The 13,813-nt window shown below is 38.8% G+C and overlaps 1 protein-coding gene across 1 annotated transcript in view; it reads right to left on the bottom strand.

Annotated features, from left to right (window-relative positions):
* POLR1B (RNA polymerase I subunit B) overlaps positions 1 to 13,813 on the bottom strand; it is a 498,537-nt gene that overhangs the window by 60,574 nt on the left and 424,150 nt on the right. Inside the window, exon 14 of the mRNA XM_044057995.1 lies at positions 7,826 to 8,079. Within this exon, the coding sequence (XP_043913930.1) occupies positions 7,826 to 8,079 (254 nt within the window). The remainder of the gene's footprint in view (positions 1 to 7,825; positions 8,080 to 13,813) is intronic.

Raw genomic sequence — 13,813 nt, 5'->3', positions numbered from 1 at the left:
AATTTAAATGCCGTATTATTTGAAAAATGTGCAGATAAAAGGTACTTAAATTCTCTTATATGTCCAGTTGAATACAGCTAGATCTTAGCCGGCCAAAGCTGAAGTTTTTAAGCAGAAAATATTCCTAAATGTACCACTTAAATAGGCAGTGACAGGCTATCAATGAATGAGACTTCCCCACCTGCAATTACTAACAGCAATAAAATCTAGCAAGCACTAACTGACAAAACAGAGTCAAAACTTCCAGTTCAGTTAATATTCAATGTAACACAATAACTCAATTTAAATGCTGTATTATTTGAAAAATGTGCAGATAAAAGGTACTTAAATTCTCTTATACGTCCAGTTGAATACAGCTAGATCTTAGCCGGCCAAAGCTGAAGTTTTTAAGCAGAAAATATTCCTAAATGTACCACTTAAATAGGCAGTGACAGGCTATCAATGAATGAGACTTCCCCACCTGCAATTACTAACAGCAATAAAATCTAGCAAGCACTAACTGACAAAACAGAGTCAAAACTTCCAGTTCAGTTAATATTCAATGTAACACAATAACTCAATTTAAATGCCGTATTATTTGAAAAATGTGCAGATAAAAGGTACTTAAATTCTCTTATACGTCCAGTTGAATACAGCTAGATCTTAGCCGCCAAAGCTGAAGTTTTTAAGCAGAAAATATTCCTAAATGTACCACTTAAATAGGCAGTGACAGGCTATCAATGAATGAGACTTCCCCGCCTGCAATTACTAACAGCAATAAAATCTAGCAAGCACTAACTGACAAAACAGAGTCAAAACTTCCAGTTCAGTTAATATTCAATGTAACACAATAACTCAATTTAAATGCCGTATTATTTGAAAAATGTGCAGATAAAAGGTACTTAAATTCTCTTATACATCCAGTTGAATACAGCTAGATCTTAGCCGCCAAAGCTGAAGTTTTAAGCAGAAAATATTCCTAAATGTACCACTTAAATAGGCAGTGACAGGCTATCAATGAATGAGACTTCCCCGCCTGCAATTACTAACAGCAATAAAATCTAGCAAGCACTAACTGACAAAACAGAGTCAAAACTTCCAGTTCAGTTAATATTCAATGTAACACAATAACTCAATTTAAATGCCGTATTATTTGAAAAATGTGCAGATAAAAGGTACTTAAATTCTCTTATACGTCCAGTTGAATACAGCTAGATCTTAGCCGGCCAAAGCTGAAGTTTTAAGCAGAAAATATTCCTAAATGTACCACTTAAATAGGCAGTGACAGGCTATCAATGAATGAGACTTCCCACCTGCAATTACTAACAGCAATAAAATCTAGCAAGCACTAACTGACAAAACAGAGTCAAAACTTCCAGTTCAGTTAATATTCAATGTAACACAATAACTCAATTTAAATGCTGTATTATTTGAAAAATGTGCAGATAAAAGGTACTTAAATTCTCTTATATGTCCAGTTGAATACAGCTAGATCTTAGCCGGCCAAAGCTGAAGTTTTTAAGCAGAAAATATTCCTAAATGTACCACTTAAATAGGCAGTGACAGGCTATCAATGAATGAGACTTCCCCGCCTGCAATTACTAACAGCAATAAAATCTAGCAAGCACTAACTGACAAAACAGAGTCAAAACTTCCAGTTCAGTTAATATTCAATGTAACACAATAACTCAATTTAAATGCTGTATTATTTGAAAAATGTGCAGATAAAAGGTACTTAAATTCTCTTATACATCCAGTTGAATACAGCTAGATCTTAGCCGGCCAAAGCTGAAGTTTTTAAGCAGAAAATATTCCTAAATGTACCACTTAAATAGGCAGTGACAGGCTATCAATGAATGAGACTTCCCCACCTGCAATTACTAACAGCAATAAAATCTAGCAAGCACTAACTGACAAAACAGAGTCAAAACTTCCAGTTCAGTTAATATTCAATGTAACACAATAACTCAATTTAAATGCTGTATTATTTGAAAAATGTGCAGATAAAAGGTACTTAAATTCTTATAAGTCCAGTTGAATACAGCTAGATCTTAGCCAGCCAAAGCTGAAGTTTTTAAGCAGAAAATATTCCTAAATGTACCACTTAAATAGGCAGTGACAGGCTATCAATGAATGAGACTTCCCCGCCTGCAATTACTAACAGCAATAAAATCTAGCAAGCACTAACTGACAAAACAGAGTCAAAACTTCCAGTTCAGTTAATATTCAATGTAACACAATAACTCAATTTAAATGCTGTATTATTTGAAAAATGTGCAGATAAAAGGTACTTAAATTCTCTTATACATCCAGTTGAATACAGCTAGATCTTAGCTGGCCAAAGCTGAAGTTTTTAAGCAGAAAATATTCCTAAATGTACCACTTAAATAGGCAGTGACAGGCTATCAATGAATGAGACTTCCCCCACCTGCAATTACTAACAGCAATAAAATCTAGCAAGCACTAACTGACAAAACAGAGTCAAAACTTCCAGTTCAGTTAATATTCAATGTAACACAATAACTCAATTTAAATGCCGTATTATTTGAAAAATGTGCAGATAAAAGGTACTTAAATTCTCTTATATGTCCAGTTGAATACAGCTAGATCTTAGCCAGCCAAAGCTGAAGTTTTTAAGCAGAAAATATTCCTAAATGTACCACTTAAATAGGCAGTGACAGGCTATCAATGAATGAGACTTCCACCTGCAATTACTAACAGCAATAAAATCTAGCAAGCACTAACTGACAAAACAGAGTCAAAACTTCCAGTTCAGTTAATATTCAATGTAACACAATAACTCAATTTAAATGCTGTATTATTTGAAAAATGTGCAGATAAAAGGTACTTAAATTCTCTTATACATCCAGTTGAATACAGCTAGATCTTAGCCGGCCAAAGCTGAAGTTTTAAGCAGAAAATATTCCTAAATGTACCACTTAAATAGGCAGTGACAGGCTATCAATGAATGAGACTTCCCCACCTGCAATTACTAACAGCAATAAAATCTAGCAAGCACTAACTGACAAAACAGAGTCAAAACTTCCAGTTCAGTTAATATTCAATGTAACACAATAACTCAATTTAAATGCCGTATTATTTGAAAAATGTGCAGATAAAAGGTACTTAAATTCTCTTATACATCCAGTTGAATACAGCTAGATCTTAGCCGTCAAAGCTGAAGTTTTTAAGCAGAAAATATTCCTAAATGTACCACTTAAATAGGCAGTGACAGGCTATCAATGAATGAGACTTCCCCGCCTGCAATTACTAACAGCAATAAAATCTAGCAAGCACTAAATGACAAAACAGAGTCAAAACTTCAAGTTCAGTTAATATTCAATGTAACACAATAACTCAATATAAATGTGGTATTATTTGAAAAATGTGCAGATAAAAGGTACTTAAATTCTCTTATATGTCCAGTTGAATACAGCTAGATCTTAGCCTGCCAAAGCTGAAGTTTTTAAGCAGAAAATATTCCTAAATGTACCACTTAAATAGGCAGTGACAGGCTATCAATGAATGAGACTTCCCCGCCTGCAATTACTAACAGCAATAAAATCTAGCAAGCACTAACTGACAAAACAGAGTCAAAACTTCCAGTTCAGTTAATATTCAATGTAACACAATAACTCAATTTAAATGCTGTATTATTTGAAAAATGTGCAGATAAAAGGTACTTAAATTCTCTTATACATCCATTTGAATACAGCTAGATCTTAGCCGGCCAAAGCTGAAGTTTTTAAGCAGAAAATATTCCTAAATGTACCACTTAAATAGGCAGTGACAGGCTATCAATGAATGAGACTTCCCCCACCTGCAATTACTAACATCTATCCCCAGAGTCTCCAGCGCCCTGGAGTCTCTATCAGAAGGGGTAGGATTTTTAGCAGTAGAAGCCATAATGCCCTTGGGCCCCTGTGAAATAGTCTCTGGATCTGCAATAGGATTTTTGAAAAGGAACTTGTGGGACTCAGGGACCATGTAGTATCTGTCAGGTTTTCTGGGAGCAGGAGGCAGGGAATCAGGGGCCAAACTAGATTCTGAAAAAGCATCATCAACAATGTCCAGTACAGGAGGAATAGCTAAAGACCTATGCTAAGGTAAGAGAAGAAAATCCCTAAGCCTCTTTTATGAATCATAAAAATCCTGGCTTTCCCAGTGGAAATGCTCCCTTAGAGAATGTAAGGGTTCCGCAAAAGAAAAATCCTCAGTAGGGGAATCAGAGGGAATGGAGTCCTCTGCATCAGAATCTTCATAAGTAGATAAGGGCAAATCCAGATCATTAGAAGAATCAGAAAAAACAGAATCCTGATCAGAAGATTCATAATCAACTTTAGTCCTAGGCCTCTTAGAAGGGGGAAGGGTTGGCTACCCCTGATTAGATTTATTAGATCTTCAGCAAATCTTATAATTTGTTTTTTAGGCCTAGAGGCCTGAGCATGTGGCCTGGGCGTCGGTTTTTTAAACATGGATCGAGATTTAGGCCTAAGTAAAGAATAGGTGTCGGTTTAATATACAAGTTCGAAGGACTGAATACACCCTCAGAAGCCGGTGCCTGCACAGAGGCTCCAGACCTATCCAAGGTAGAGACATCCGTGGGTTCCATAGTTGAAGCATCTCGCAGCATACCGGACTCCGAATGGGTCTCAGTAGAGGCCTGCAAATCAGAAGTAGCTGGTATTAGGGGCTGCGAAAGCTCCTCACTGAGTACCGGCAAACTGGCGACTGGCTTAGGAGAAGCATCGTCGGCAGTTTTGGACCTCACCAGCCTGTCTCTGTCTTTATATTTGCATTTTTTCGGAATTCCGGTAGTCGGATAGCTAACCGACGACATTTCTGGATAATTTAACCAAGAACTGAAATATTTAGAGGTGAAAATATACTGACGACGGATACTGCGCTGATTAAATAAAGCACAAAACTGACAGCAAGGTATGTCGTGGTCAGGGCCTAGGAAAGGAATACAGTACGAATGAAAAATCTTTATGAGGTATTTGCTTTCCACAAGTAATGCGATAATTAACTTTTACTGACAGTGGTAAGGAGCAAGAAAAAGTTTCCCCCGATGGGGTACTTAGCTTTAGTTGAAGACTTCGGTTCTGAAACTCGAAAACGAAAATTTCAGGAGTTGGCCGAAAGGCACTGGTGAACTGCTTCTGATTCGGGCACCGCACGGCAATAAAGACTGATGTAATGGCATCGGCTGCATGTTTTATATCCCTGATGACCTGACGTTATGGAAGAAGAGACAGCAACTGGCGCAGGATCCAAGACTTTGTTAATCAGGCCGACTGAGGGCTACCTGCAAGCAGATAACCCAAATGTAATCACTGCAACAGTGAAACACGAAGAACATTTTACCAGCATACATATGACATTAAACATAAGAACGAAAACAATGCACTGTACAGGCACATCAGCCTTCACTCATTGCATGCTTTCAAATTTTTCATTGTCGACCAAGTTGACTTGGGTCCTTGGTGGGGTCCTTTGGATGAATTTTTAGAGTTCATGGAGCTTAAGTGGCAGATTAGAACAAATGCCTGTCAGGCTCCTGGACTCAATGACAGGTCTCTATTAGTTCAGTACTTAAACTGAAATCTATGCTGTTTTTCTAATGTGCAAGTATTTTTTATCAGGAATGTGCAATCTATGATGTTTTTGCTATGTGCAAGCATTTTTTTATCAGCAGCATACCAAATATTTTAAAAACATTTTAAAGTTTTTCTCATTGTACACTTTTTGGAGGAAGTGATGTTTATTTTTTGGAGGAACTGATGTTTTTCTTTTAACCAATGTGAGTTGGGGCTGGGCTATTTAAAGATGTGTTTCAGCAAACAAGGCTATTCTGATGAAGTCTTTTACCTTGACAAAAGCGCTAAATCACTAATCCCAGCTTCACTATACATCTGTGGATTTATTTAGTTTTTGTCGTTCTGTTTTTGGTTTAATTAATTGATTGACAGTAAACACTCAACAAATGCTACATTGTCTCAGGATGCCCACATCCACCAAGCAAGCTGTGGAGATAGCAGGAAAGTTCATATATCCATGGTTACAGACCCTTTTGCGTGATCTAGAGAGCTGCTATAAGAGTACAGGGTATAATCAGGAGTATCTTACACTAAACTCATATGACAGTGCTCATCAGTGCACAAACTGGTTGCTCTTTGTACAACTGAGTACACAGAAAATCTGTATGGCAGCTGTATAGGGAAAATGCAAATTCTAACTGCCTACTTCTGTACAAGGCATTGCTAACTGCCATTGTACAACGATGCTCATTGAGCAAATGCACCCACTTTATAGAGGCAGAGAAAACTGACTAAACAGACAAAATAATCCACTGGCCAATCAGAAAAATCTCATATGAAGGCTTCCTGTGTGGTTCCCAGCTCAGAACAGACCAGGCTTCCCTCTACTGCCACTAGAGGGCAGTCCCAAGCTTTCTTAATGTAAAATCACAGAAGATATAGCCCACAGTGGAGAACTACAGAGCAAGTAACAAACTATCCAGGAAAACAAACCATCTAAAATGACTACAGTACAGAGAAACCAGCAACGAGGTTGGTGAAATTCAACAGCACCTTACAATGACAAAGAGCAGAAAAATACAATAAATAATTTGATAATGCGGCAGCAGCAAGATGTGTTTTCCTGGATTGTTTACCAAATGGTTTGTCTGTGTGACCTTTTTAACTTCTGGTTTGGATGTTATTTGGGATATCTGGAAGGCACCCTAGTGTTTACGGACATCAGCTAGATTTTAGTCTCCGTGTTTTTAAAGTATAACCAAACAATTCACTTATGCTATGCTGACAAGTTCAAAAAAAGGCCAAAATATACATGTCTACAACTAGTGGAGTTTGGCTTTATTGGCCCGAATGTATCCATAGAGGCTTCAAAAAGTAGATCATAGGCATTGCAAACTTTTAACTGTAATGTAAATTGTGACTTATCTATCTGTCTTCTCTTCTGTCAGCTATTTATCTGTCAATTCCAGACAGTCTGCCTTAAAAGGCTTTTGTGAGCAGCCCACTTATATGGTTAATAAATGCAAAATACGTAAACCAAACTTGTGATAGTTTAACTAAACACCACCAACACATACCTTATGAGCTCTACAGTGCATAAATACAAATTCTGAAACTGCAGCAGTGAATTTCTTAACAGTCTACTTAATTTTTATAACACATTACCTGTCTGCCTCTCTCAATAACCTGTTTACTCCACGACTTTTGTGTGTGAGTTTATCTCTGCCATTGACTGCCAACTGCAATGTCATATTACAATACACTGCATTATTCACATATCTTACTTGTGTTTTCCATGTGTTTCTTGTGTTACTGTTGTTGGGATGTACCATTAGACCATGAGTCGTCATTTTTTGCAGAGTTGAAAGATTTTCTCCCAGGCCACCACATTTGATAGTTTGGCCTGTCAGGTAATCCAGTTACCAAAATACAGAAGAAGGTAAACTAAAAGAACAACTGCATGTGTTTGAAGATATCTGTGACTTTTTACAGCCCTTTAAAAAAGGCTACGGTGTTAACCTTCTAACATGCCTGGCTACTAGAGAAAGTGAACAGGGATACCACCAATATCACAGTACAGTTTAGCAGCTCTGGATTACTGGCACATGGAATGGCACTCACACTTGCCAGTGGTAATGAACCATGGAGTAACGCAACACATAGAAAAGAAAATTAAAAGCCAAGATTGAAAGTATCATGCAAGGATTCTGAACACCAGACAAGGGTCAGGCTAAGGATCAGTAGGATGTGAGCAAATAAGCAGAAAAGACATTCCTGAAACAATTCTGCACATAACAGAAACTTACTTGTAGTATATAACAAAACATTCACCAGTACTGAGGTTCACATAGCTGTAGAAGGGATCACCATAGTGCAGTACTGCTCCAATAAAGGGCAATCCGTCACCATCAAGCCTCTGGTCAGTCCTTGCATCACCAGGTTTGACTCCAAACACCAAACTGTCATCACTTTGTTTGATCTTTTCATCCAGGTTTATTTGCTCAGTTTTGTAGACAGTACCATGTGCAAATCCTCTCTCCCATGAAGCTTTGCTTACAATCTAAATAAAAAGAAGCACATTTACATAATGCACTTAGAGCAACACTCTATGTTTAAATGCACCTTATTCTGTGGGTACAACACTTAGAACATCCAGACTAATCAACAAATCATATCCTTATGATAGGCTTCTAAGCAAATCACAAGCAGCACATTAGTATATCAACAGTCGCACAGCCAATGGCACAAAAGTGAGGATGATGAGCACTCCTCTACATCAAATGCATCAACACAAGAATGCTGAATGAGGAAAATTCAGGAATAGTTACATGAAGGCATCTACAGGAGTCTTGAAACAGTCAAAATGATACAAATAATCCCCACAGCAAGACTAAAGGTAATGTCTGCATACACACAAGCCAAAAATGTGGCAGATTTAACCTTATATGCACCTGACACAACTGTCCTACCTTAAAAACTACTTCAGTCAACCAGCTCTGCTGGTGTACAGAGATAAAGCCCTGACCATAACCCATGACACCTGTTTGATCAGAGGCTCCAGCACTTGTTGGAGCTGGCATCACCTCTCCTCAGGGAGAGGGTATGGGGTACATGCCCTGGATGCAAACTTCCAGGACAAAGTTCTCAGTGAACATCAGGGACAGCACAGAAGCATGGTCTCCTGGCAGCAGGGTCACACTGAGGGGTTAGTTCATGTATGGAAGTGAGTGACATGCTCTTACCATCACCCTGAAGTGCATTACTGGGCATGCGCCTTTGATTAAGTCTAAAACAGAACCCCCGCTAATTGATGCTTAAATTACTGCCATTCCTGGTCAGCTCTCACCCTTGTGGGAATGGCCCACCTTGCCAAGAGAGGAACTGATATCTGGCAGGCAGTGGATGAGAAACATCCTCAAAAATAAAAAGAAAAGACCATCTCAGTCGGTAGATAATCATGCAGAGTGAGTGCTGGGCACAAACACATCAGTTGATGGAGGCAACCTCATTGTCTACTAAGTCTGACAGATATGATCCAAAAATGTAGAACACCCATTTTGGTACGCTACAGCATTTACAGGGAAACTAGCAGAAGTTGGGTGATGCAGGACAGCTCTTCCAAAGAACTGCTTTGACTTGAAGGGCATTTGTATGTTGCAATTCTTGACAAGCATGAGACTTTGCTGCAAGTTTTTACAATAAAACATTCCTAACTAGGCATTATTGAAATACAAAATATGAAGTTTCAAGTGCTATGCATCAATAAGTGCTGTAAAACTAAGACGTTTATATTAATGCTACAAAAATCTAAAAATGCTCACTACTGCATTTGTTTCATTGGGCTCCCTACAGGAAAGTCGACAGAAGAGTGGATCTTGAGACTGCTTTTCTCCTTACAACTTTTTTTTTTTTTTGCAGGTGAGGCACCCCCCCCCCCCCCCATGTAGGGAGCAAACCCACACACACCCCGAATTTTCAACTCTGAGGTCACCATACCTGAACAAAAAGGGTTGCTGGAAAGTCACCAAAAATAGCCACCGGTAAAATACAATACTTTAATACAGGAACCACTCCAAACATTAACGCCACAATACTCATACGTTTTCGTTGTAATCCAGACTTCATCAGACAATGAAATAATACACAGAGACAGACCTTAGATAATACATTCAAATGTCCTTACCAATAAAATCATACAAACAATAATCCACTTAAGATCAATAATACAATTAAATATTTGTAAAACATTAAATATATAGGTTCATAGGTGGGTACTAGGCTATCTGCCCGAAGGCATTTATAAGCCTAGTCAGAATGTGTTGGCTTTTGCCATCCCTTTAGATTAGTTCCCTGTGCCTCTGTCCAGCAGAGCCACTGAAGTGACCCCCGAGATAAACTTTCTGTTCTCCATCCACTCGTCAAGGTTTCTTTTGAAGAGTGTTAGCGAGGAGCTCTGCCGAATATGTATATCCAAAGGGATTTGTTTATGATCAGCTCTAACCATTGAGGGGTTGACCTCTGGTGTGGAACACCGGTCGCCCATGGTGATGACCAGGTCCAAAATGTTGTCACCTCTGGTGGGAGTGTTGACCAGTTGAACCAGGGCATTTGAGTTTATAAATTCTAGGAAAAGTTGGGCAAGGGAGTTAGTACTTGAGTAGTTCTCCCAGTTAATGTTTGGGTAATTGAAATCACCCAATATTAGGGTGTTTGGTAGTACCTTTATATTTCCCAGTGTTTCCAGAAACGCAGAATGGGGGTCCTGGGACATGGTGGGTGATCTGTAGCAAGCTAAAATTTGAATTGCAGTTTTGCCCATTGTTAGTTGCACGTGGATGATCTCTGAAGCATCATGCTGTGCCACTAACCTGGAAGTGTGGGTATCCTTGATGAATATGGATACGCCCCCGCCTTTTGTATTTCGGTTTGGGTTCTGTGGCTGAAATGTATGGTACAAGTTGTAGCCTGGTTGTGCTGGGGTGCTCTCTGGAGCCTTAAACCAGGTTTCTGTTACTGCACATATATCAATTTTCTCCATACTGAGGAGTGCCTCGAGTGCGTGCATTTTGAGGTTTAGACTTCTGGCATTGAGTAGCATTACCCTCAGTTTTTTGTTACTTGTGCTATTTACGGCAGTGGGTTTGTCTTTTGAGCCTTGCCTAAAAAAGGCACTATGGGGGTGGCAAGAGCCTTGGCAAGTATTCGAAAGCCTAAGGGTGACAGGTGCAAGCCATCTCTAGCGAAGCAGCGTGGCTTGTCGAGCATGTCATCCCAAGTGGACAGACACTGGATCCCCTTTGAATGACACCAGAAACTTAGTCACTTGTTGAAATCGAGAATTTTTTCTTTTTACCGTGGTATCTTTCTTGGTGAGGGCAGGATGCTACTCAGGGTCAGGGTCATACCGACCTGGGCTACATGATCAGAGATCTCTTCCATGTCTCTTTTCATGTAGTCCAGGGAGATACAGCTCAGGTCATTCACACCAACATGGACAATGACAGAGTCATATTTGTACTTGTTCTGGAGTGACCTGAGTGCTTGTGTTATGTGGTGGATCCTGGCACCTGACAGGCAACTAACAGCAACCTTCTCCTTATTCAGCCTAGTGAGTGGGACGTCAGTGTGCCTGACTACAGAGTCACCTATTACTAGTATGTTGGGTATGTTATTTTGCCTTAAGGGCTGTGATTGCATGGCACACTGGTTTTGTGAAGTATGTGTTTCATGGTTTGTGTTGGGAGGTGGAGGTTGCTTGGATGTTTGCTTTGGAGGTCTCTGTTGGTTTTGCAGATTTTTATTTAGAGCGTCCAAGTATGTTTCCATGTATTTATGTGTGTTTTTTGCCAGTGCTGGTTTAATGGGTCTATGTAAGACTGGTGGTGTGATGCAAGTATTCCCCTTCTCCTCTTGACTGTCTGATCCAGTCTTGGGTTGTGAGAGCTTAGCCTCTAGTTTGGCTGTATAACTGCATCTCTCGCATGTATTAGTGTTTGGTGGTAGAAGGAGGGGGTTTTCTGTGTACATGAGGCAGTTGTAACATTGCCTCAAAATGCCCAGATTCACCAGTTGGACTAGAGAGTACACCTGAAACTGCCCTTTGGACATGCCTGGATAGGTACAGTGAACTGTTTTACTGAATGGCTGGTAAGGTTGAATAGAGAGCCTTGTCCTTCTGTGCAGTACAGGAGGGTCTAGTGCTAGGGTTTAAAAGTGCTTGCTATAAGTTTTGAGCAAGTGCCAGGCTGAGAAATGAATGGTTTGAGTGCTTAAGTTGAAAGTTTGTCTAGTTCCAAGGGACAAATTGAAGAGGAGACTTTGTGGAGCCGGGAATAGTTTTACCCTAGCTAACCACTGCTGCCCGGCATGCAGAACCGGGCAAATATGGTATTTATAGCAGGGAAATGAAAGATATAGAAATTAGCCCAAAATGGCCAATAAACTATTAATTTCTGGGCTGAAACCACTCCTCCAGGGACAGATAGGCTGCTCAAAGCTCCCCTGTCTCACAGGTGAACAGAGAAACTTCCTTCTATCCAAGTAAGGTATGGGCAAACACAGAGATTTGTAACACAGCCCTGAATTCAGCACTAACCTGAAAATTGGACTATACTAGCTTAGAAAGGTGGGAAACAAGTATATATATATATATATATATATATATATATATATATATATATATATATATATATATATATATATATATATATTTTCCCCCCCGGAAAATAAAGCAGATACACTCAAAAAAAAACCAGCATAAAAGCACAGAAAAAGGATAATTATGGTTATATATCGCAGATCAGAGTTGTAGTCAATGCCCCCAGTAATAAAGTAGGAAGAAACACAAATACAGTAAAAGCAGATGAATAAAGTGCAATTTTATATATAAACAATAGAAAACAAACAAACTGATTTAAACAAGTTACCCAATTAACCAGAAGAAAGCTCAAAACTAAGCCCTGTTCCAGCAGTCTTCAATCAGACAAGTTCTAACTGCACACCCCTGCTTACTAGGGTGCAGGGGAACCTTCTTCAAAAAAAGATGGCCTGGATCAGTGCCTCAAGTTATACAAACAAAGCTAGATTCAGCAGGCCTGAATCTGGTCTCCACTACAGCAACAAGGCGCACCAATTTCAGAAAGAAACAGTTCAAATAAGCAGTCACAATAAGCCTGTGACCAGAAATTCCCAGCTCAGAAGGGCAGAATCCAGCCTCTCCTCCCACAAGAGTGCAGACCACAAACCTTCTTAATGTAGAATAACTGGCCTGAAGCCCAAGTGCTTAAGCCAGAACTAATACACTTTTAGAATAGCAGACACTGGGCCTTCAATCAGCAATTCCCAGCTTGGAAGGATGTAAGCTACCTGTCCTGCCACAACAGTGCAGACCACAAACCTTCATGTAAAACAGCCTGTATGAAGCCCAAGTGCTTAAACCAAAAGACTTAGAAGAACAGTTACAATTTAATCAAGCTACGACCAAGCAGTAATCAATGCAGCAGAATAAATAAAACTGAGTACTTTTAAGAAAAGCAAAATAAAGTAGGAGGAAACACAAATACAGTAAAAGCAAATGAATAAAGTGCAAAACATTATTTTTTTATGAAAACTTTCATGAAACTCTATATATAAAATGTGTAAAAATGTATAATATATATATATATATATATATATATATATATATATATATATATATATGTGTGTGTGTGTGTGTGTGTGCACAGAAACACCATTCATGGCTAAAAACTAAAATTAATTATTTGTTTTCAGCCTAATGTAACCACAAACTAAGATCAAATCTAAGGCAATGATGCCATCTAGTGGCCAAAGAGTATATTACAAATACCCAATAAAGGTGTCAAATAAAGGTAAATATTAAAAGTACCTAGTAAAAGGAAAAAATACTTTCATATCTATGTGTCACTAAAAGTATACTTTATTTAAATTTATTTTACAATTTAGCTGCTCTAAGTTTCAGGAGTGGGGCAATGGATATACTCTCATTTAAACCTAGGGGTCTAGCTGCATCCAATGTTATCTGCCAATATAATTCACAGTATTCCAGCCTAGTCTCCCAGGCACCCCCAGCATCCATTCCCACCACCTCTGAAACAAAAAATACAAATTTTGCTTGTCCACACATTTGTGTATGTTTATAAAGGGCATTTTTTTCATTTTTCTTACAACTATCATAGGCATGTTCGTATATACTTCTCTTTAATCGACTCTTTATCTTGCCCACATAGAAGGCACTACAAATTTCAGATGTAACAAGATAAACCAGGCCACTAGTA

Source organism: Protopterus annectens, chromosome 1.part2 (genome assembly GCF_019279795.1).
Source record: "Protopterus annectens isolate FY-2018-M chromosome 1.part2, PAN1.0, whole genome shotgun sequence".
NCBI lineage: Eukaryota > Metazoa > Chordata > Ceratodontiformes > Protopteridae > Protopterus > Protopterus annectens.
This window is presented reverse-complemented; position numbering and strand designations above follow the sequence as displayed.